The following is a 21,133-nucleotide window of genomic DNA, read 5'->3' as shown; positions in this document are numbered from 1 at the left end:
GAGAGGCTTCAAGAGATAGGAGAAGTAAAAGTGATCAGATATCTTGGTAAAAAGACTACTACTGTCCTCAAAAAGAAAAAGAAGGCTTGGACAAATAAAAGAAAAGGAGAAGACACATTCATAAGAACCTAGAATGAAAACTGTATAATTTAGGGGCATTTGGGTGGCTCAGTCCATTGGGCTTCTGACTCTTGGTTCCAGTTTGGGTCATGATGGCAGGGTCGTGGGATTGAGCCCCGGGTTGGGCTCCATACTGAGCATGAAGCCTGCTTGAGATTCTCTCTCTTTCTCTCTCTCTCTCCCTCTGCCTGTCTCCCCCACTTGCACTCTCTCTCACTCTCTAAAAAATGTATAATCCAGACTGTGTGGGCTGAGGAAGGGAAATCAAAGAGACATAGGAGAGTATTACAATACTTGTCATGATAGGGGGAGCTATAATTACCGATTTGTTTTTCAGCCATGGACAGAGATACATAAACATGACTAAGGAATGGTGACTGCCTGGGAAACAAACATAGAAGGTATAACTTTTCACCTCACAAAAGAAAACCTGATCTAGCCAATGGAAAGCTGGAAAGGAGAAAACAAAACAACAAACAAAAAGTTCAGTAAATGGAAAATATAAAATAAAATGATAGTAGAAATAAAAATAGCGATTACAATAATAGCAATTACAATAGATGTAAATGAAAAAAGCTAATCAAAGCACGAGATTCTCATATTGGGTGAGAAAAATTAATCTAATAATGCAAGCCCTAAAAAGACACACTTGAATTTAAAAGCATAGAAATATTGAAAATGGAAACATGAACAAAGATATACCAAGAAAATAAAAGAATTAAAAAAGATATACCAGGCAAGTGAACCAAAATTAGCTGAGATAGTAATCTTAACATCTGATAAAATAGAAAGTAATGGAAAAAATACTGTAAGAGACAAAGAAGGATATTAAATACCAGTAAAAGGAAAAATAAGCAAGTAGACATAGCCATCAAGAACATATAGAACTTACTAGTAATACAGTTTCAAAGCACATCAAGGAACAACTGACAGCCACAGGAAGAAACACACAAATCAACAATTGTAGAAGTGGGTTTCATTGCAATCATTTTTGAAACTGATAGATCAAGTAGAGAAAAATAAAGCAGAATATGTGAAGAACCGAATAGTATAACTATGAAGACTGAACTTACATCATACAAGCTTGAAGTGACATTGTTCTCTCTAGAGAATCCTGCACTGAACACATTCCTTGTAGGCAGAGGGACCATTTATGACCATGAATAGAGGCCATCACCGTGGTCTCAATAAATTCCAAAGGATCAGTATCATACAGACTGCTTTTGACCATCACGAAATAAAAGTAGAAATAAAAAAATAAGGAGCTAAAACATCATATGTATTTGGAAACTAAGTAACATATTCTTATTGAGTTAACTCTTGGATTTAAAAGAAAATTATGGGTCGCTTGGGTGACTCAGTCGGTTGAGTGCCCGACTTCAGCCCAGGTCATGATCTCGCGGTTTGTGAGTTCAAGCCCCACATTGAGCTCTGTGCTGACAGCTCAGAGCCTGGGGCCTGCTTCGGATTCTGTGTCTCCCTCTCTGTCTGCCCCTCCCCTGCTCGTGCTCTGTCTCTCTCTATCAAAAAATAAATAAACATTAAAAAAATTTTTTTTTACTAAATAAAAAATAAAAGAAAAGCATAAAGGAGTGTAAAAAATGTTTAAAGCTGAAGATATGACAATACTACATATAAAATTTTGTAGGATGTGGTTAAAACCGTGTATAGGGGCTCCTGAGTGGTTCAGCCAGTTGAACATCTGACTCTTGATTTCAGCTCAGGTAATGATCTTGAAGTTTATAAGATTGAGCCCTGCTTCAGGCTCTGCACTGACAATGCAGATCCTGCTAGGGATTCTCTCTCTCCCTGTCTATCCATCCCTCCCCACTCATGCTCTCTCTCCCTCTCAAAATAAATAAATAAACTTAAAAAAACTGTATATAGAGCAAACTTAATATCTTGAAACATGTTTATCAAGAAATAAAAAAAGTTAAACATAACAGGCTTAGCACCCAGCTCAGGAAGTTACAAAAAGAGGCACAGAGGAAAACAAAATAAACAAGGAGGAGAGAAATAATTTAAGAGGACAGAAATCAATGAAATGGAGAACAACAGAAGAGATTAATGATCCAAAAGCTGGTTCTTAACAAAGATTAATAAGATAAACGGATCTTTAGCAAGGTCAAGAAAAACAGAACGAAGACACAAATAAATTCAGTATGGAATACAAAAGGGGAAATAACCATGAGCACAAAAAAGATTTTAAAACAATTTTAAAACTTTACCTGCAAATAGGTACTAGTAAATTTGAAAACCTAGATGAAACGTCAAAAGGTCTAGAAAAATATAGAAATCCAAAACTGGTGCAAGAAGACACAGAGAAATTGAAAAGGGGGCCGAAGAGCCCCCTCCCCAAACCATCCAGACTAGATGAAAGCAGGACTTCTAAAGGAGAGGAAAGCCTTCTCTAGGCCAGCAATAACCAACTGAAAAATGTAGTAAAAGTAAGACACCATTCATGACAACAACAAAACCAGGAAGCATCTAGAAAATAATCAAGATTATATGACTGTTATGCAGAAAACTTAAAAATGCTAGTAAAGCATGGTGGATAATTTGAATAGATGATTTAATAGTATAAAAAGTCAATATCTTCCTAAGTTAATTTGCAAATTTAATCCAAATTCCAGTTGGGTTTTGGAAGGATTTCATAAACTTGCTTTAAAATGATCTGGAAGAATAAAGGTCCACAAATAGTTCAACCTTGAAAAAGAATAGTTCCCTTGAGAGTACTTGCCTCATTAGATACTAAGACATACAAAAATGCCATATTAATGGACACAGTGTGGGAAAGTTCAAAAACAGACAAACAGATTAAAGGGATAGATTAGTAGGCTGAGACACAGACCTTAACATACAATAAGTGGAGAGAATATAATTGCTTAGCAAGTTGATGTTATGAAAAGTGGCTTCTTATATAGAGAAAAATAAAATGATCCCTCTCTAAAACCACACACAAGGTAAAAGATTCCACATACATAGAATCAGAAAATGTAGGGAAATATATATGTAACCTAGAAGACTGGAAAGACATCTTCAACAAAACTTGAAAACACACCAGGATTAAGGACTTCTAGTCAATGAGGGGGCAAAGTTAGGAGATGGCAGGCTGAGAGAAATGTTTAGTCTCTAAATCCAACACGGGGTTGATATCTTGGACATACAAAGAACCACTGCAAATCAATAAGAAAAAGAAAAGACAACTATACCAACAGAGAAAAAGGGCAACGGCTATGAACAGGCAATTTACAAAAGAGGAAACTTTAAATGTCATATTAAAACAACAGTGAGGCACCACTGTTGGACTGATGAAGATCAGAAAGCTGAATAACACTAGGTGTAGATGAGGATGTGGGAATCAGGGATCCTCATGCACTGCTGGTAGAAGTGTAGATCATGGCAGTGCTGGGAAAGCTGAAGGGTATGTGTACCCCTGTGAGCCAGCAATTCCATGTCCTGCTGTATATTCCAGAGAAATGTTCACACAAGTCCAAAGGGGAAAGGCATAAGAATAGTCATTGCATTTCTGATGGTGGGGATGGGGGTTGGTTAGAGGCAAGCTGGAGGTTCTTTTCTGGAGGAGTAAGTAGGCAAAGGATGTGCAGGATGACCAACTCATCCTAGTTGGACCAGGATTTTCCCCATTTTATCACTTAGAGTCTGTGTCCCAGGAACCCCCTGGGTCCTAGACAAACCAGGCTGGAGGAACACCCTAATATGTGTTGGATGGGCCCATAGAGTACTGAGCAGCAGGTAGAAGCAACAGATTAGTGAGGCAATGTGGATGGAACTCAAGAATCTTACACAGTGAAGTAAAGTAAAATCTATTTAAGTAACATTTTACTTTAACAATGCCATTTACTTTAACAATGCCATTTAAGGAAACAAAATTACGTACTCAAAAATTTGTGTCAGAACACACAAGAAACCAAAAGATGCATGTTAAGCACATTACTATGGTTGTAGATGGAGGGAAGGAATATGGGGATAAAAGAGAATGACACATCCACGATACATGCAAACATACATCAAAACCAGAGCACGGTTGTGGGAACACTGAGATAATGCACCATAAGCAGGGGCACATGATTTACTCAACTCTCTAAGCCTGAGGTTCAAAAGAACCTTTTGGGGGAATCTCTCCCACCGTGTCTCCCCGCAGAAATCCCTGAGAAGGATCTGGGTGGAAGGGAATGCAGGGCCAGTGGGCTCCCCGGTTGGGGCTTGAGTTGCTCCCCAGGGCATCCTACCTCGTCGAAGTCAGCCACATCTTCACGGTTCTCCAGCACCCGGGAGTAGAAGGACTGCCCTGGGTGGGGAAAGAAAACAAGAAGCTTGGGGTGAGACCTCCCCACCTGGCAGTCACCACTGCAGCATTTCGATTCGCACAGCACCAACCAGGGGCCCCAGGTCTTGTGCTGCACTCTCCAGGATGTGGCAAGTTCCCGTGTTGTCTCCCCTGACCGCCTCGGGAGCCCCGCGACACAGGCCTAACTGCCATCAGCTCCATTTTACAAGTGGCAACACTAAAGTAAAAAAGGCCCCGGGCTAGTCAGAGGTAGACATGAGAAGGGACCCGGGACTCTTTTCTCCATCTTGCCGCTCTCCCGGTGGCTTTCTTGGCCCTTTGCTGTCCCCTTGGCTCCGCTGGCTCTCTCTGGCCTGCGGCTGTCCTGAGCAGAAGCCTGGTCCCCGGGGCCGTGGGCGCCCTGCCGGCCGGCAGCCGCCTCTGCGACCGTGTCCGCAGCCAGGCCCGGGAGCTGCTGCGCAAGCCAGGCCCCGCCACAACCAGCCACATCCCACACCTTCTTCCCCCCAAAGCCAAGGGCCTTCACCTTCCCCGGCTCTCTCATTCATGGTCCCGTGGGCCTTGGACCGGAAAGCCTCTGGGGCTTTCTCTGCCGTGCCGCCCCCTCCTTTCCCCACCGGCCCGGGGTACTAGCGAGCGTGATGTGGACCCGCATTTTCCCAGACTCCGGCACCCCACATCCATAAGCCACCTGCCAGGGCAGAAGCAAAGCTGCCCGCCCTTCTGGCCCATCCAGTCAGAACCGGCCCTGTTTCCGGAAGAACCGGAACCGGGAGAGAAGGAGGGCAGGTTGGGGGGCCTGGGGAGGGCGAATGTGTGCGGTGCATGGGCCAGCTCGGTTTGCTCTGAGAAACGTTCACTGGAGTCTACGATGTACCAGGCTACCCCCTGGAAAGTCAGGATAAAGGGGTGGATGAAATGCACAGATGGTCTAGTAGGAGCTGAAAGAGGCTGCCGGTTCAATGCCACAGAACTCCTACCGCAAGGCACGATTTTGTGTGAGCTAGAGAGTGGTACAAGCAGGGAGGCTACATATTGGTTTTTTTGGGGGGGAGGGTTGGTTTTTGGTGTGTGTGGGGTGGAGCATGTGGGAAGGATGTGTAATTTCTGAGGAGAAACCCAGAGATAGGGGTATTAGAAAGAAATGATTATCGTCTGTCAATTGCACACCAGCGGGGGGAAGAAAAGGTAGCAGGTGTAATAACAGGATCCTGTATACAACTCCCGCACCCCCAAAGACCCAAACCAAGGTATTTTATCTGTGAATACGCAGAGATCTCAAACCATTAGAAATGGTCCCCTCGGGCTAGCAGGGGGAAGAAGAGATTGAAAGCAGCATACTTTGACCTTTCACCATACACGCTTAAGTTCGAATTTTTTTTCCATGACTGTGCTTTACTTTTGAAACTGAAAGAAAGATGCTTTTATTTTCTTAAAAAAATGTTTTTTAATCCTTATTTTTGAGAGAGAGAGAGAGAGAGAGAGAGAGCCAGAGTGTGAGTGGGGGAGGAACAGAAAGAGAGGGAGACACAGAATCCGAAGCAGGCTCCAGGCTCTGAGCTGTCAGCCCAGAGCCCGACGCGGGGCTCGAACTCACGCACTGCGAGATCATGACCTGAGCCGAAGTCGGATGCTTGGCGGACTGAGCCACCCAGGTGCCCCCCCCCCCCCGCAAAAAATGCTTTTAAATCCCCGCCAACCTAAATCAGTGATCCGTGTCATTGAAGGGCTGTCTCAAGGTTGAATTCAGCCCCCCACTCTGAGGCCTAGTTCTGGTTCTGAAGGGCAAGCTGGGGAATCAGGAGAGGACTTGGCAATGGAGAGGAGGTGCATGCAGTGACCCAGCATGGCCAGCACCAGGCCACGGGGTACTGGAGTGAGCCCCCTCTGACCCTGCACTGTGCTGGGGCTCAAGCCCTGGGAACCACTTCTCTCCCCTGGCCTTGGCTGCCTCACTTCCAGGATAAGAGGGTTGGTACAGAGATCTCCAGGGCCTGCCTGGTTTTTAGGAGCCAGTCTGTAGCTACTCCCTGACAAGAGGGAGGCTGGGGGTGTGATGTCAGAGGCAGGTGCATGGTCTGAGGAAGAATGTGTGTGTGTGTGTGTGTGTGTGTGTGTGTGTGTGTATTTAGAAGACGGGCATATTGGGGAAGGGTTGCATCTCAGATAATGAGGAAGAAGCTATAAAGCAGAAGCTACAGAAAATAGATGTGAAGTAGACAGATGGGAATAAAGACTCTTTAGCACTAGCTAGGGACAAAACAAAACAAAAAACCAAAAAGAAAAATCTTAACAACGAACCCCAAGGCAGCCGGGAGAGGACAGGGAAACCTGAGAGATGGTGCCTGAGCTTCTTGTAATTTTCCCCACAGGAAACATCCAATATAAACGGAGAATCGGGTGAGCGTATGTGTGCACTGGGGCTCCCCCAAGGACCCGCCTCTCTGAATAATCAAAGGCCTCTTCATCCTAGAAGATCGTAATGAGCCTGTACCTGGCGGTATTCAAGGGTTTCCCGGAGTGAAAACCAAGCAGCCCAGCCGGAGCAGAGGCAGGGAGGGACAGTCCAACATGTGCATGAAGCCACGGAGGCTCAAACCCATCCCTGCTTGCGTATTTCCTACAGCCTTGTTAGAGACGACGTAAAACACGGTGACATTAGCCACTGCAGAATTTATACATCAGGGCTCTGTTTCAAAATGCAGGAAAACCTCATTGCTTCCGGCTCTGGGGATTTAAATGTAGTGAATATTGTCAAACAGGATGAGCTAAATTCTACCTCTAGATATTAAAAAAAAAAAAATGTTTGCTAAGACAACCGAATCAATTGTACAGGAACAGAGTGCCCTTAAGCATTTTTGAAACGCCATCTTTTAGGAGGATCTGTACAAACGGTGGCAGGGATCATTCCTGGGGTCCTTTGCATTCATTAAGACAGAGCCAGGGACCTCTTGTCGCCCCTTCCAAGTTATCAGTGGGGATTACTAACCCTGTCTCTCCTTTCAAGCTCCTTTCCACTTAACCATCTACTCCAACACCAATCCGGTTGACATTTCGGCTCCATTTTAAATGGCTTTGAGACAAAACCATTTAAAATCCCAATATCCAATCCCCTTTCTTGCCACAGAGAAGATTGAGAATGAGGCTTGGGAGAAAGAAAATAGCCTGTTCCTTGCAGCAAGGAGGCTTTGCGGATAGAGAGAGCAGGAGATTAGGTGGGGAAAATTGAAGACCACCCTCCCTTCCTTTGGAGGCAGCTGCTCCTGGGATAGCGGAGCTGTTTGGTTTGGAAAAAACTCCTCTCTGAGTCAATAAATGAAGGTTGAGTGGTTGACTCTGTGTTCACGACTATAATAAGTGCCATGGCATCGGATACACCCAGATGGAGGGACTCAAGAGTCCAAAGCTTAATAAAAGTATCTGGTATGTCATTTGCCTTGGAAGATATCCCTCCTGCACTTCCCCGAGATGAAGGTGAGCTCAATTCTTGTCTCATTTGCAGGATGGAGTGCTCTGCTAGGCTTTCACGTGATGCCACTTACGGATACAAATGCCTCATTGGCACTGAACAGCTCCCTCTTCCAGACAGTTGACCTTGCTAGAGGCAGACCTTGAGAAAAGGCATGTATATAGGGACTGGGTTGTTAGCTGGGGTGGCATTCAGTCACTCCCACGTGCCAGGGGGTCTTCTCCTGTTGTGTCAGTGAGGCCATTCGGCCCTGGAGGAAAGGGTGGGGATCTACAAAGATATTTCGTATTGGGACGCTGACTGAAGAAGCTTATTACAATCCGGGAGGCGGACGGGTCAGACGCGTAAAAGGCTACTATACAAGACAAAATGTCATCACTGGCGTGCACAAAGTATGAATAAAGTGAGCCTACAGGAAAAGGAGCAAAGAGCTCAGCTTAGCAGATCAAGGAAGACATTGGGCCTTGACTCTGGGGAGACGGGAGAGAGAGAGGGACGTCCAGGCAGAGAGGACAGTGTGAGCGGAGAACGGAGCCCTGAAGGAGCAGGACACAGGACAGGCGAGTTCTGACGGCGAAGGGGAAAATGAAAAGCGTCACCCCACCTCGGGGTGGGATGGTGGACCATCTAAAGGGGAAGGAGAATGTCCTGAGGACAAGCTTCAGGGACATCATGGCCTGTACCCATGCCTGGAGCTGGCGGTTCCACCCCACGGAGTCTTAGAGTTATCATCTATAAACTGGGGACAACTGTCCTGGACCAGCCTGCATCCTGGGACTGGAAACTGAAGCTCAGTAAAGCGTCAAGTCCCTTACAAGCACAGGGGGTCACAGGATAGTGGTAAGGCTCTTCGGGGAGACATTCTGAGTTCAAACCCCAGCTCTACCCCTTGCTAGCCATGCGCCCTTGAAGAAGTTAGCCTCTCTTCGTTAGTTTCCTCATCCCTAAATTGGAGCAAAAGATAGTGCGTGCACTCCTGGTACATAGTTCATCACCCAATAAAAAATGGCTATTATTCCATTCAAGGGTCCTGTTTTTCCTTTTGACATTTAAGTTATGTCTTAAGTATAAAAATGGTCTTTTCTACTGTGAATCACATTGTGTAGCTTTTTTTAGTCGTCTATAATCAGAAACAATTTTCTTCCCAAGCTACGTAATATTTTTCAAGTTTTAGATATTTTAGTTATGATTAGCTTCTTTTTTTTTTTTAACGAGGTACAACTTACATTCACAGATCTTAAGTGCACAACTCGGTGAGTTTCAATAACTGAATACATCTGTGTAATCACCATACAATCAGGATATAGAACATCGCCATTTCCTCAAGATGTTCTCTCACCCCATTTTCCAATCAGTCTCTACCCTCCATAAGCACCCACTGCTCTGACTTCTATCACCAAAGGTTAGTTTTGCCTGTTTTAAACTTTATACAAATGGACTTATACAGAATGTACTTTTTTGTGTCTGGCTTCTTTCAGTCAATGTAATATTTTTGTGACTCATCCGTGTTGTTGATGTATCAGTAATTCATTTATTTTTATTACGGGGTCATAGTCTGTGTGTGAGTATTCTTGCCTTGCTAGTGATCTTAATGTTCAACGTTTCAGGATTAAGTAGGATATGAGCTGGATTTTTTAAAGTTTATTTATTTATTTTGAGAGACAGAGAGAGAGAGAGAAAGAGCAAAAGCAGGGGAGGGACAGAGAATCCCAAGCAGTCTCCATGCTGTCATCATGGAACCTGAGTTGAAACCAAGAGTCAGATGCTTAACCAACTGAGCCACCCAGGCACCTCTAGCTAGCTGGATGTTTTTTGTAGTTACCCTTTATTACATTGAGGAAATTCCAGGGTGCCTGGGTGGCTCAGTCGGTTAAGCGTCCGACTTCAGCCAGGTCACGATCTCGCGGTCTGTGAGTTCGAGCCCCGCGTCGGGCTCTGTGCTGACAGCTCAGAGCCTGGAGCCTGTTTCAGATTCTGTGTCTCCCTCTCTCTGATCCTCCCCCATTCATGCTCTGTCTCTCTCTGTGTCAAAAATAAATAAATGTTAAAAAAAATTAAAAAAAAATAGATTGAGGAAGTTCCCCCTTACTCCTAGTTTGCTGAGCGTTTTTATCATGAATAAATGTTGGATTTTGTCAAAAGCTTTTCTGTATCTGTTGGTGGTTTTTCTCTTGTATTGTGTTAATATGGTGAATACGTTGATTAGCTTTCTAATTTTGTTTTTCTAATGTTGATTTATTTTTGAGGGAGAGAGAGAGAGAGCGAGCAAGCATGAGCGGCAAAGGGGCAGAGAGAGAGGGAGACACAGAATCTGAAGCAGATTCTAGACTGTGAGCTGTCAGCACAGAGCCTGACGCGGGGCTTAAACTCACAAATCGCAAGATCATGACCTGACCTGAAGTCGGACACTCAACCGACTGAGGACACCCAGAAACTGATTAACTTTCTCATTTTAAACTAACCTTGTATCCCTGGGATAAAACTCACTTGTCATGATGTGTCATCCCTTTCGTGGATGGCTACTCAATTGACTAATATTTTGTTAAGGATTTTACATCCTTGTTCATGAGGGACATTGGGCTCTAATATTCTTTTTGTATAAGGTCTTTATCAGGGTTTGGTATCATAAAATGAGTTACAAAGTGTTCTTCCTTCTCTATTATCGAGAAGTTTGTGTAAGATTAGTATTATTTCTTCCTTAAATATTTTCTAGAATTCACCAGTGAATTCTATCTAGACCTAAAGCATTCTTTATGGGAAAGCGGTGTACCATCACAATCACCATCATTTTTATTTTCAATTTCATGTCTTTAATAGATCTTGAACTATGTGTCAGTTTGGCAAGTGTTTTTTTCAAGGGATTTGTCCATTTCATCTGAGTTGTAGACACTTATTGAGATAGTTATTCGTGGTATTTTTCTATTTTCTTTTTAATAAAATGATATCCCTTTTTTCATTCCTAATATTGGTAATTTGTGTTTTCTTGGTTTTTTTTTCTTGATCATTCTTGCTACAATTTACCTATTTGTTTTCAAAGAGTCAACTTTCAGCTTTGTTGGCTTTTTCGTTTCCTTTTTTAAATTCTCTTGGATTTAATATTTTTTTAGGTTGTATTTATTTCTATTTATTGAAATCTAATTCGCAAACCATACAATTCACCCACTTCGAGTGTACAATTCAGTGATTTGGGTACATTTACAAAGTTGTACAACATTTACCACGATCTAATTCCAGAATGTCGTGCTCCCCAAAAGAAAGCCCACACTCATTAGCCGTCCTTCCCCATTCTCTAGCCCCAGTCCCTGGCAACAACTCACTTACTTTCTGTCGTTATGGGTTTGTCTATTCAGGGTATTTCAAGTACACTAAATGGATTCGTTTGATATGTGGTCTTTTGTGTCTGGCTGATTTCAATTATCATGATGTTTTTAAGCCTTGGGTTTAATTTGATCTTCTTTTAGCAGCTTCTTAAGGCAGAAACCTAGATCATTGATGTTGGACTTTTTTCTTTTCTGCCATAGGTATTTAAGACTATACATGTTGACATGTTGTATCTTCTTTATCACTCAGCTGGAAATATCTTATAATTTCTCTTTGGTTTACTTCTTTGACCATAGGTTATTTAGAAGGGTATTGTTTAATTTTCAATTATTTGGAGATTTTAACATCTCTTATCGTTATTCATTTCTAAGTGAATCCCATTAGGGTCAGAGAACATGCTTTGTGGGATGTCAGTCTTTTGAGATATATTGAGACTTATTTAATCACCCAGCATATGGTCTATCTTGATGAATGTTCCATGTGCATTTGAGAAGAATGTGTGTCTGTCAGTTTGGGGCGAAATGTCCTAGAAACACCAATTAGGTCAAGGCGGTTGATGGTGTTGTCCAATGTTCTATATCCCTAATGATCTTGTCTGGTTGTTTGTAATTATCTCCTGTAATAACACTTTCCTCTCAACTGTGTTCCGTAAATAATGTGCTCTCTTAAAATCGCCAGCAACTCGGCGAGCCAGATTTGGGTTATGCAGTCCCTGGGTTTCCGGCAGGGAAAGTTGTCTCTTCTCTTTCTCCCATTTCTCAGCCAGATGGAGGCTCCAGCTACTTCCAACGCTTTACTTTCCACGAATCTTATTCAAATATAATTTCCACCTTCACTCGTGTATTTCCCCCTGCCCCATCCTATCAACACCCAGGTACACACAGCAGAAACTCAGCCTTGTGTCAGAGATTCATCAGAGAGGCAGGAACAGGTCAGGGATAATAAACCCCATTTCTCTGGCCCAGCTTAAGCCTATACTTCCTTGTAGGTGCTCACTCGAACTCTCACTTTGCCGTGTAACTAACTGATGGCCCCAGTTCTTATTATTCAGACCCAGGCACGGAGGCAAAGAGAGGGTGGTGTTTTCCTTCAAGCCTAGAACAGTGCCAGCCATGCACTCAGCAACTGCCAGGTCTTAGGTTCCCCCATTACCGTGCCAGATTAGAGGAGTTTGTGGTCCTAGTGATCCACAAACTGCACAGAGTACCTGCTCTGTGCCAGGCAGTGGGCATACAATAAAGCCCAGTGGGAGAGTGACTTTTCACATTCTTAAACGGGGTAGAAATATTGTTAAAGCTACAGTCACAATTTTATCTTAAACCTTGGCTTAAAAAAAAGTAAAGCGAGCGAGTGGAAATTGATTCCCAACTAAGCCAATGAGCCCTTCTGCTTTGGGGGGAAAAAAAATAAAAAGTAGAAACAAAGACAGCTGAGCCAGTATCTCCGGAGTGGATCAGTCCAGGCAGGAAGTAGACAAGGGCTGAAGGTAAAAAATGATCACATGACACTCTCCGTCTCAGGAGACCCTCCTGGAACTGGCAGTGTGAGAAGCATTCGGACAGCCCGGGACGGAGAGCAGAATCCTTGTATTTGCATAAACCCTACAGTGTGTAGAGCCTTTTGTGTTTATCACCTTTTTCACTTGACCCCAAAGCAGCCCTGTAAGGACTCAAGCATATTTCACCCTCTCTTGACCTTCAACGTACCCCCTGGGTTCCCACACCATTGGGCTCCACCCGCCTTCTGGGCACTCACTGTACTAAATCGGATTTCTGGCTTCCTGGAGGGCATTTTCACTAGAATGGCTGACAGGCAAGTCTATTCCTCTCTGTGCCCCCTGCCCCCAAACCCGCTCTTCCTTCCATGCTACCCTGCTCCATCGGTGGCCTCACTGTTCATCCAGGTACCCAAGTGCGGAATCCAGAGCCACCCTCGTCCTGCCCTCTTGCTCACTACCAACTCACTACCCCTTCTCCGAACCAATGTCATGGCTTCTCTCCAGACCCACGGCCTCCTGCACCACCCACCATCTGTACCACTGCCCCAGGTTCCTCCCTGAGGCTCCGGCCTGGGTCCCGGCATCCGGAATGTCCTTTCCAAAACCAGATGTCCCCATCCCGTTCTCCTGCTAAAAGCATCATCGACTCCCATTCACTTACAAAGCGGAAGTTTCAACTGCACAGTGTGATACTGAAGACTGTGTTTGCCCCCAGCCTCCCCTACCGCGCCACTCCCACCCCATCCCCAGCAAACACTTCCAGCTCCCTCAACCCTCGACAAGGATCCACACCATCACATCTGGACTGATATTAGCCCTTCTGCCCGGAACGGGGTCCTTTGTAGGTTTTGTCTGGAACTCCTGGTCTGAGTAGGCTTCCCTTGCCTCATGCTGCCTTGCACCTGTACCTCCCTTTCCAGAATACTCATCATGCTGCTCATGGTGACCTGTGCCATGACTTGTCTTTGCCTGGAGGGCGGGGACCACGTCTTTCTAATTGATTGCCATCACCCCACTGTCTAGAATCACACTTGGCACATAGCTGGCCCTCACCCAATATGATCCTCTGGATGAATGACAGAATGAGTGAACGAATGACAAAATACTTGATTTACCAAACAAGTTAGAATATAGCTTTCAGGGATGCCTGGGTGGCTCAGTCAGTTGAGCGTCCGACTCTTGATTTCGGCTCAGGACACGATCTCACGGTTCCGAGAGTTCGAGCCCTGAGCCACGTGTCCGGCTCTGCACTGACAGTGAGGAGCCTGCTTGGGGTTCTCTCTCTCAGTCTCTCTCTATGCCCCCTCTCTCTCTCTCTCAAAATAAATCAACTTTAAAAAAAAAGTAGCTGTTAATGAACTGGAAAAAATTATGACACCGATGAGACAATTAGAAATTTGATAATGTTAAGAAATTATTCCTTTTTAGGAAAGATGTAATCTGTGGGTTAAAATAGATCGAGTCTGTCTTTTCTAACTACGTACTGAATATTTACAGATGAAACGGTATGGTGTTTGGTCTTTGCTTCCAAATAATGTGGGGTGTGGGAGTGGGAAAGAGAACAGACAGGACCGGATTGGCCAGGAGTTGATGGTTGTTAAGACTGCGAGGGGAGAGCTTGGGGGCCAAGGCGCTACTTTCCCAGCTTTTGCATATATTTGAGACTTTCCATTATAAAAAGTTAATAAAAAAGGGATCGAACACAGCCACGGGAATCGGTGGGAGAGATGTAGCATTTATGTTATGAGTAAGGGTGGATCAGAGAGCCAAGGAAGACGTACAGTTCAGGGGAATTATTTGCAGATCGATTCTTGAGCGCATTTCCAGCAGCATTTTTGCTGAGGGCCTTTGTAGCAGAAGACAATTTAATGGTCATTTCCATATCACGAAAACACACTCATCAAAGCGGGAGAAGCCTGGGGAATGTTCAGTGCCCTCTGCCTACATTGGCTTGCTCTGGGTGGGAGGGGGAGGACATTTGCCACCTGGAATTTAGACAGAGGAGATCTGTCCCCACCCCCAGGTGGTGAGGGGCCTGTGTGTGCTGGGTACAATGGAGGATGTGGGAGGCATAGCAAAAGCACGAGCTGGGTCCACAGCCAGCCGTGGACCGCAGAGGCCGTCCTGAATGTCCCCTCCAATTGTCCCCTTCAGCGGGGGCAATGCCCACCCCCTCGTGGGGGGAAACACCTATCCCACAGCCTCCCAGAGAGGAGGCACGGGGCTGGGCCAGAGTGCACATATAGGCCCAGGCATCCTGGGAGTGGCTCCTAGGACTGGGGGCACTGAGGGACCCTGCCTCCTTCACCAGGGATAGCAGAGAAGTCTCCAGAGAGAAGTCGTATTTATTCTCAAGAGGGAGACCTCCTCCATTTTAATGGGGAAAAATCTAATTTGGAGTCCAGGTGGTCCCTACAGCCAGGCCACCTTGTCCCCAGTGCCTAGGCAGGGGCCCCACCCCCTCCCAGCACGCTGTCACTCACCTGGCCCCAAGGATCCTGATTTATCTCCCTCCCCGTCCACTTTCCTGCAGCCTCTCCTCCAGCCGAACCTGTGGCTTCCCAGTCAGTGCACTTAACTGGGATTTCCTTCCTCTGGCCTCTGGTCAGTCCCTCCCCCAGAAAGTCTTTGCCTCTAGCCAGGACCCTCCCTCAAGCTTCCTTCTGTATCTCCGGATGTGCTCCAAGTAAGCTGCTATCCCCTGAACAGGCTGTACTTCCTGTCCCACAGCGAGGAGCGCCTTGGTCCTCCTGAGGACAACATTTCCCCATTATGTCCGCACATGCCTCTGCTCCTCTATCCAACAAGGAGACCCTGGTTTGCCTTTTAAGCCCCACCCTGTACCATGTGTTGTAGGCAGCAGTGTTTAGAGAGAGCACGGTCTGTGAGGGGCGGGGGCCACGTGCGGCCCTTTGACATCTGACCCGTGGGCTTGGAGCCGGACTCCCCAGTGTTTGCTAGAGAATGAGGTCAGCCTCCCTCTGGGGTCCCCAAAGCCCCTCTGGCCTGGGACGTCAATGGAGGGTTCTTGGTTCGTAGCTTCCGAGGCCTCTTCCAGTCCCTGATCCCCCTCGGATAGAAAGCTGGGGTGGGGGTGGGGGGGCTCACATTTGGGGACATTGAACCCAAGAATGGCAGTGCCACCGTGGAAGATTGACAACCCGCTAGTGAGCGAAGACTCAAAGACAGGGGCTGTTTCATACTCATTTGGATGGTGGGACCCAGTGGGGTCTTAGCATGGGGCTCAGTTAGGCTAGCTCAGGTGGGACCCCTGTCTTAAAGGTGCTCAGACAAAGGTGCAGCATACAGAACTGGGGCAGTTTCTAGAATACCAAGTGCCCTAGTTGAGCTGTGGCAGGCGTATGCACACAGTACCACAAGGGAGGGGGAAGGCTTCACAGAAGAGGTGACATGTGAGCTGGGTCTTGAAGGGTGGATAGAATTAATGGGAGTCTTCAAGAGGGAGGGCGGGAGCCATTCCGGGCAAAAGAAATGAATGTCTCAAGGTCTGGAGATATACTGGGCTTGTATCTTTGGGGAATCGCAGGAAATTCAGAGTTACAGGAATACAGTGGGGGGGGGGGGGGGGGGGGGGAGGAGAGAGAAGTCTCTGGGCCGAGGGGGAAGCCTTGAGAAAGCAGACCTTTATCACCAGTTCTGGCGAATTAAGTGGAGATCAGACCCAGCCCCCAGACAGCACCCATCTCACACATCCAATCCCCAAACCCGGTGTCTTGGCCAGAAAGCTCAGGGACTTGTCCCAGGCAGTCTGTCACCATTTCCCCAGGTTTGGATGGGCTGAGTACTGGGCACAAGGTTGGACTAGAGGGATGTAGAGACCCTCCCATCCTGTGTCCCCTGGTTCTGATGGGTGCCAAGAACTATTTTAGCAGTTGAAAAAGGACAAACCCCAGGTGAATACTGTTTCTCTTTGAGTAGCCACCTGCCATCAAGATGGCTCCTTTCTAGACACTCCTGATTCTGGCTGCAGTCCTCTGAGTTAAATTAGGACCATTGTCTCATCTTGTTCATGGGAGGCCAAGGCTCTGGGACTCTGGGGTCTGCGTGCACCACTGGGACCGGGGGCCAAGCCTTCTGGTGTCTTCTGTCTGACCCAATGGACTGTAACTCTGGCAGGCAGGGGCTGTGTCTTCACCTCCGGGGTCCTAGGCTTGTCCACAGATATCAGGACGGCCAGTGAATTAATGAGTAAGGGCAGGATCATGTTAGGAGCCGCCGTTGGGGTAGTAAAACCTAAGAGCTCGAGACAGGGCTGGGTGGTGAGCACTGTGTGAGCTTGAGGGTGGGATGGCCAGCTGACCCAGTGGCAGGGACAGAGGGATGGCCAGGGACACAGCTGGTGCTTGCCCAGCCCACATGGGAACAAGGGTCTCAGGGGCAGTCTGCTCCGGGCCTGGATCATCTTAGCCAGGGGGTCCCTATGGAGCAGAGGCCACGCCCAGTTTGCTTGCTCCTGGCACAGGTCGGGAAGCCCTCAGAAGGGCTCTCCTCTCCTCTTTGTATCTCACAATGTGCCCTCTCTCCTGCTCCTGGGCAACAGAAGAAGGAAATCGGGCTGGAGAAGAGAGGACTCAGGATCCCGTAGCTGCCCCAAGCAGCACTAGAATGGGCGCCTCACAGACCTATCAGTCATCCGAATGCTCCTTCCTTAAATTCTTCCAACTCCTGTTGTTTCACAGAAGCAAGCTGGTGAGTTCGATATTATCAACATGCCCATTTTTAAGATGAGGAAACTGAGGATCAAAGAGGCGAAGGGAGTGGCAGAACCTAGGTACGACCCAGGGCTTCTGATTCCGTATCTAGAGCTTCCTCCACCATAGCCCCATAGGGCTCCTGGGTGGCACAGCACAGAAAGTCAAGCTATATTCCAGCCAGGTCATCTGGTCTACCAGGGTCACTGCCGATAGACACAACTCTCTAGGGGTCCCTCACCCAAACTTTGAACTTCACTCAAGGGATTAGGGGAACTCGGGTCCAACACCTCCCTGTGGCTGTTCTCCAGTTTCTCATTTCCCCCTGCAGCTGTTTGCCTGGACATCAGTGGTTGCGTATGCCAGGAGGTGCTGTGGAACATTCTAGATTGGGCCGGTTCCTCTGAATTGTTGTTAGTGTTGGTCTTTTGAAGTATCTATGGTTGTCAACGGCTGGCTGCAGCAGACGAATGGCTGAGAAATATCTGGTTGTTATAAAGGACTCTTTCTGGAAATCTCCTTGTCATCTGCCTATTCCTGCTGCCCAGCTCCTTCCCCAGAGCTCCGTCTCTGGCCACCTGCTGCAGGTACAGAGCGTGGAAGTGGGTCTCTCCACTCGGTCCAGAGGGCACAGGTTGTAAAGAGGCAAATTCCTGTGTGGTCAGTTGAGGCTGGAGGGCCGGCCCTACTGCTCAAAGAAAAAGGTGGGCATCAGGTAGGTAGGGTGCTCACCCCCAGCTGACCAGGAAGAGGTAAAGGGGCTTGCAGGATTGAGCAGCCAGGGCCGGGGGTGAGACGTCTCAGTCCCTCCACTGAGGCCGTGCGGATCTCTCTGCAACTGGGCCTTGGTTTCTCTGCCTGCCAACGGGACTGGTTTGCGCAGCCAGGGACTGTCCTGACGGGGCCCCGACAGCATAGCCATCCGTAGTGAAACAGCCAAATACTGTGCCGTCTGTGGAACACAGGGACACGTTTCACCGATGAAAGGACACACTTGCTTTTTCTAAAGCCAGCAGGTGGCACACAGAGATCCAGGGTGCTGCAGACAAAGCCGTCCTTGGGCTGGTGTGGGAAGCAACAGGCAGCCTGCCGGCCCTTCCTCTCGCACCTGCCAGCGGGGACACTGCGGTCCCTTGCCCCCCTCCCGATTCCGTGCACAACAGGCTGCAGAGTGCACAACGCGGACCTCCTGCCGGAGCCAGTCCAACTGAGGGGTGATGCGGGCACCGGGGCTGCTGCCCCTGGTCACCCCTTTCCCTCCTAACCCAGGTGTGGATGTGCGTCCCGCCCGGGCCCCGATGCTCACTTCGCTCTTTAATCTGGTGGGGTTCTCTCAGCTCCTGTCCCACCCCCAATCTCACCCCCTCTCTGGGAGGAAGGGCCGTGTCTGGTGAGCAGGGCTCTGGCCTCTGGCCAAAGGCCACCAGAGATGCCCCGGGCCCCAGGGCTGGGAAGCAGAGGGGGGTGGCACAGGTAACCCCGGCCTTACTTTTTCTACTTAAACCTTCAGGGGCTGCCCGCCGTCCTCAGGGTGAAGGCAGCCTCGCCTCCTTGCTTCTGCCGGCCTCTGCCGCCTCAGCTTCTGCGCTCGGTCTGGGCTCCAGCCTCACGGGTCCTCGGTCTCTCCCCTGTTCCATGTTCTAGTTCCTTCCTCCCCCAGCCATGAGCATCCTGTCTCCTGCACCTGCTTTGCCCTCGCCTTGCTCCCTCCTGCTGGTCCCTCGGGTTTCAGCCAAGGGGCTACCTCTTCCAGGAAGCCTTCCTGGACCATCCTGCCCCAGCCTGGGTTGGGGCACTGCTTCTGTGGCTCGCGTGTTGTACTTGTCCCCATCCTCATCGTATCACACACCTGTCCTACTTGTCCGCCCCCTGGTTCTTCTGTCCCACTGGACGTGGGCTCCTCAAGGGCAGGGCCTGGGTCATGCTCAGCCCCCGGCCTTGGCACACAGATCACAGTAAACGGTTGCTGGATGCACGAGAAAGGAGGAGGATAAGAAGAGAACTGACGGGGGAAGCCGGTGGGGCTCGCAGGATCCCCCGGAGCTTGGAGACGGGGTCCTTACTTCCACCTCCCCAGGACACCCCCGCAGGCAGAGGACCCTGCGCCCCGCCAGGCACATTCCACATTGGCAAGTGCAGCGAGGGACACACAGATGCAGACATGGAAACACAGGGCACCCTGATTTTCAGGAAATCACAACGGCCAGCCGGGCCGGGAGCAGACAGCTGCCCATGAAAAGCCTCATCACCCCAACCCTCCTAGGAGTTCTTTTCCCACCCATCTTCCCTGCCCTGCCTCATCCCCATCAGCGCAGAGCCGGGGACCCTCTCAGACCAGGGGTTCCCTACCTCGGAAAGTCACTTTGGCGATCCGGTCGCCCCTGCCCCGAAGCTCCGAAACCGTCTTGAGGTGGACAAACAGGGCCATGCTGGTGTGTAGAGCCTGGACGCTGCCAGGCGGGAGCAGCTGGAGAAGGAGAGAGCCTGGTGCAGCTCGGCTCACACGCCTCCCTCCCTCCCTCGCCGCCTCCTCCTGCGCCCCCTCTGATGCTGCCCACAGAGACCAAGGCAACCGAGCCAGAGCCAGCGAGCTGCTCCTTCCAGCGATCACAGAGACTCAGCCCTGCCAGCCCCCGCCCCTCCAAGTTGTCAGCCCAGCGTGTGTGTGTGTGTGTGTGTGTGTGCGTTGTGCACCCTGCGTGCAGCCTGGGAGCGCAGGCTCAGAGTCAGAATTCATTATTCAGCAGCCGCCCGCTCCCAGATAAAGCCCTGCCCAGCTTCAGATGTCTTTTCCCGGCTCCCGGAGCAGAGGCTCCGGCCCGCCTCTCAGCAGGGCTCTGCTGCGCCCTGCTAGGCAAGCTCTGGCCCCAGGAGTGGGCAGATGGGCACGGATGGGCGTGTGTGTGGAAGGCGGGGGGGGGGGGGGGGGGGGCCAGGGGCGCGTACCCCTGCGGGGGAGAAGGAGCTCCCCCGGCTGCGTGCACAGGAAGCTGGGCTGTCGCGCTGGTGTTTGGTGGTGATTCAGTCCCCCCAGTCAAGTTGGCCACCAGGGCTGCGGGCGTCCGTGAGGCTCGGGGAGCCTGGATGGGCCGGGCCTGGCTGGGTCCCACTGTGCCGTCTAGAAATCCCAACTCAGGGTCCCCCAGCTGGAAACTCAGCATCTATCAGACAACGTTAAGGCTGTGCCCGGTGGCTGCTGTCAGGAAAGAGAGTCCTAAGAGAAGAAGGGAATGTTCTGCCTCCACCTGCTCTCACAGAGATTGTACCCCCAAGAGGCAGGGTCCTGGCCTCCTGCTTTGGGCCCCCTGGATCTGGGAAGACGGCGTGCTCGGAAGCCAGGCTGGGCGTGACCAGAGATGCCCAGCTACGAAAGCCTCAGAGGCTTATGTTCCACGAAGGGCGATGCTTAAGGTCCAGGACACTCACCCAGCCCCATCCTGGGGCCTGGGGATGGAGAAGGCCGGGCCGGTGAGCCTCACTGGAGCAGAACTGTTAGGACTTGTAGCCCATCAGCTGCTGGGGTTGGGGGGCAGTGGGGAAGGGATATCTGGCGGAATTTCCAAGGACCAAAAAAGAACTGCCCTCTCTTCCAGCGACATACCCCGGCAGGCGCTTATAGAGAAAGGGACCCTGGGGACCAGGATCCCCCAAACCTGGGGCCTTTGCAGGACCATCTGCACCCTTGGCCTTGCTGCTTGCTC

General features: G+C 48.8%; 1 protein-coding gene across 1 annotated transcript in view; it reads right to left on the bottom strand.

Moving 5' to 3' along the window:
• OTOF (otoferlin) overlaps nucleotides 1-19,875 on the bottom strand; it is a 93,573-nt gene extending 73,698 nt beyond the window's left edge. Inside the window, exons 1-2 of the mRNA XM_030311478.1 lie at nucleotides 19,782-19,875; nucleotides 4,374-4,432 (exon numbers count right to left, since the gene is read on the bottom strand). Of these exons, the coding sequence (XP_030167338.1) occupies nucleotides 4,374-4,432; nucleotides 19,782-19,860 (138 nt within the window). The 5' untranslated portion in view covers nucleotides 19,861-19,875. The remainder of the gene's footprint in view (nucleotides 1-4,373; nucleotides 4,433-19,781) is intronic.
• Between the last annotated feature and the right edge of the window lie 1,258 nt (nucleotides 19,876-21,133).

The sequence above is a fragment of the Lynx canadensis genome, chromosome A3 (genome assembly GCF_007474595.2).
Source record: "Lynx canadensis isolate LIC74 chromosome A3, mLynCan4.pri.v2, whole genome shotgun sequence".
In the NCBI taxonomy this organism is placed as follows: domain Eukaryota; kingdom Metazoa; phylum Chordata; class Mammalia; order Carnivora; family Felidae; genus Lynx; species Lynx canadensis.
The sequence above is the reverse complement of the archived record's forward strand: the minus strand, read 5'-3'. Positions and strand labels throughout refer to the sequence as shown.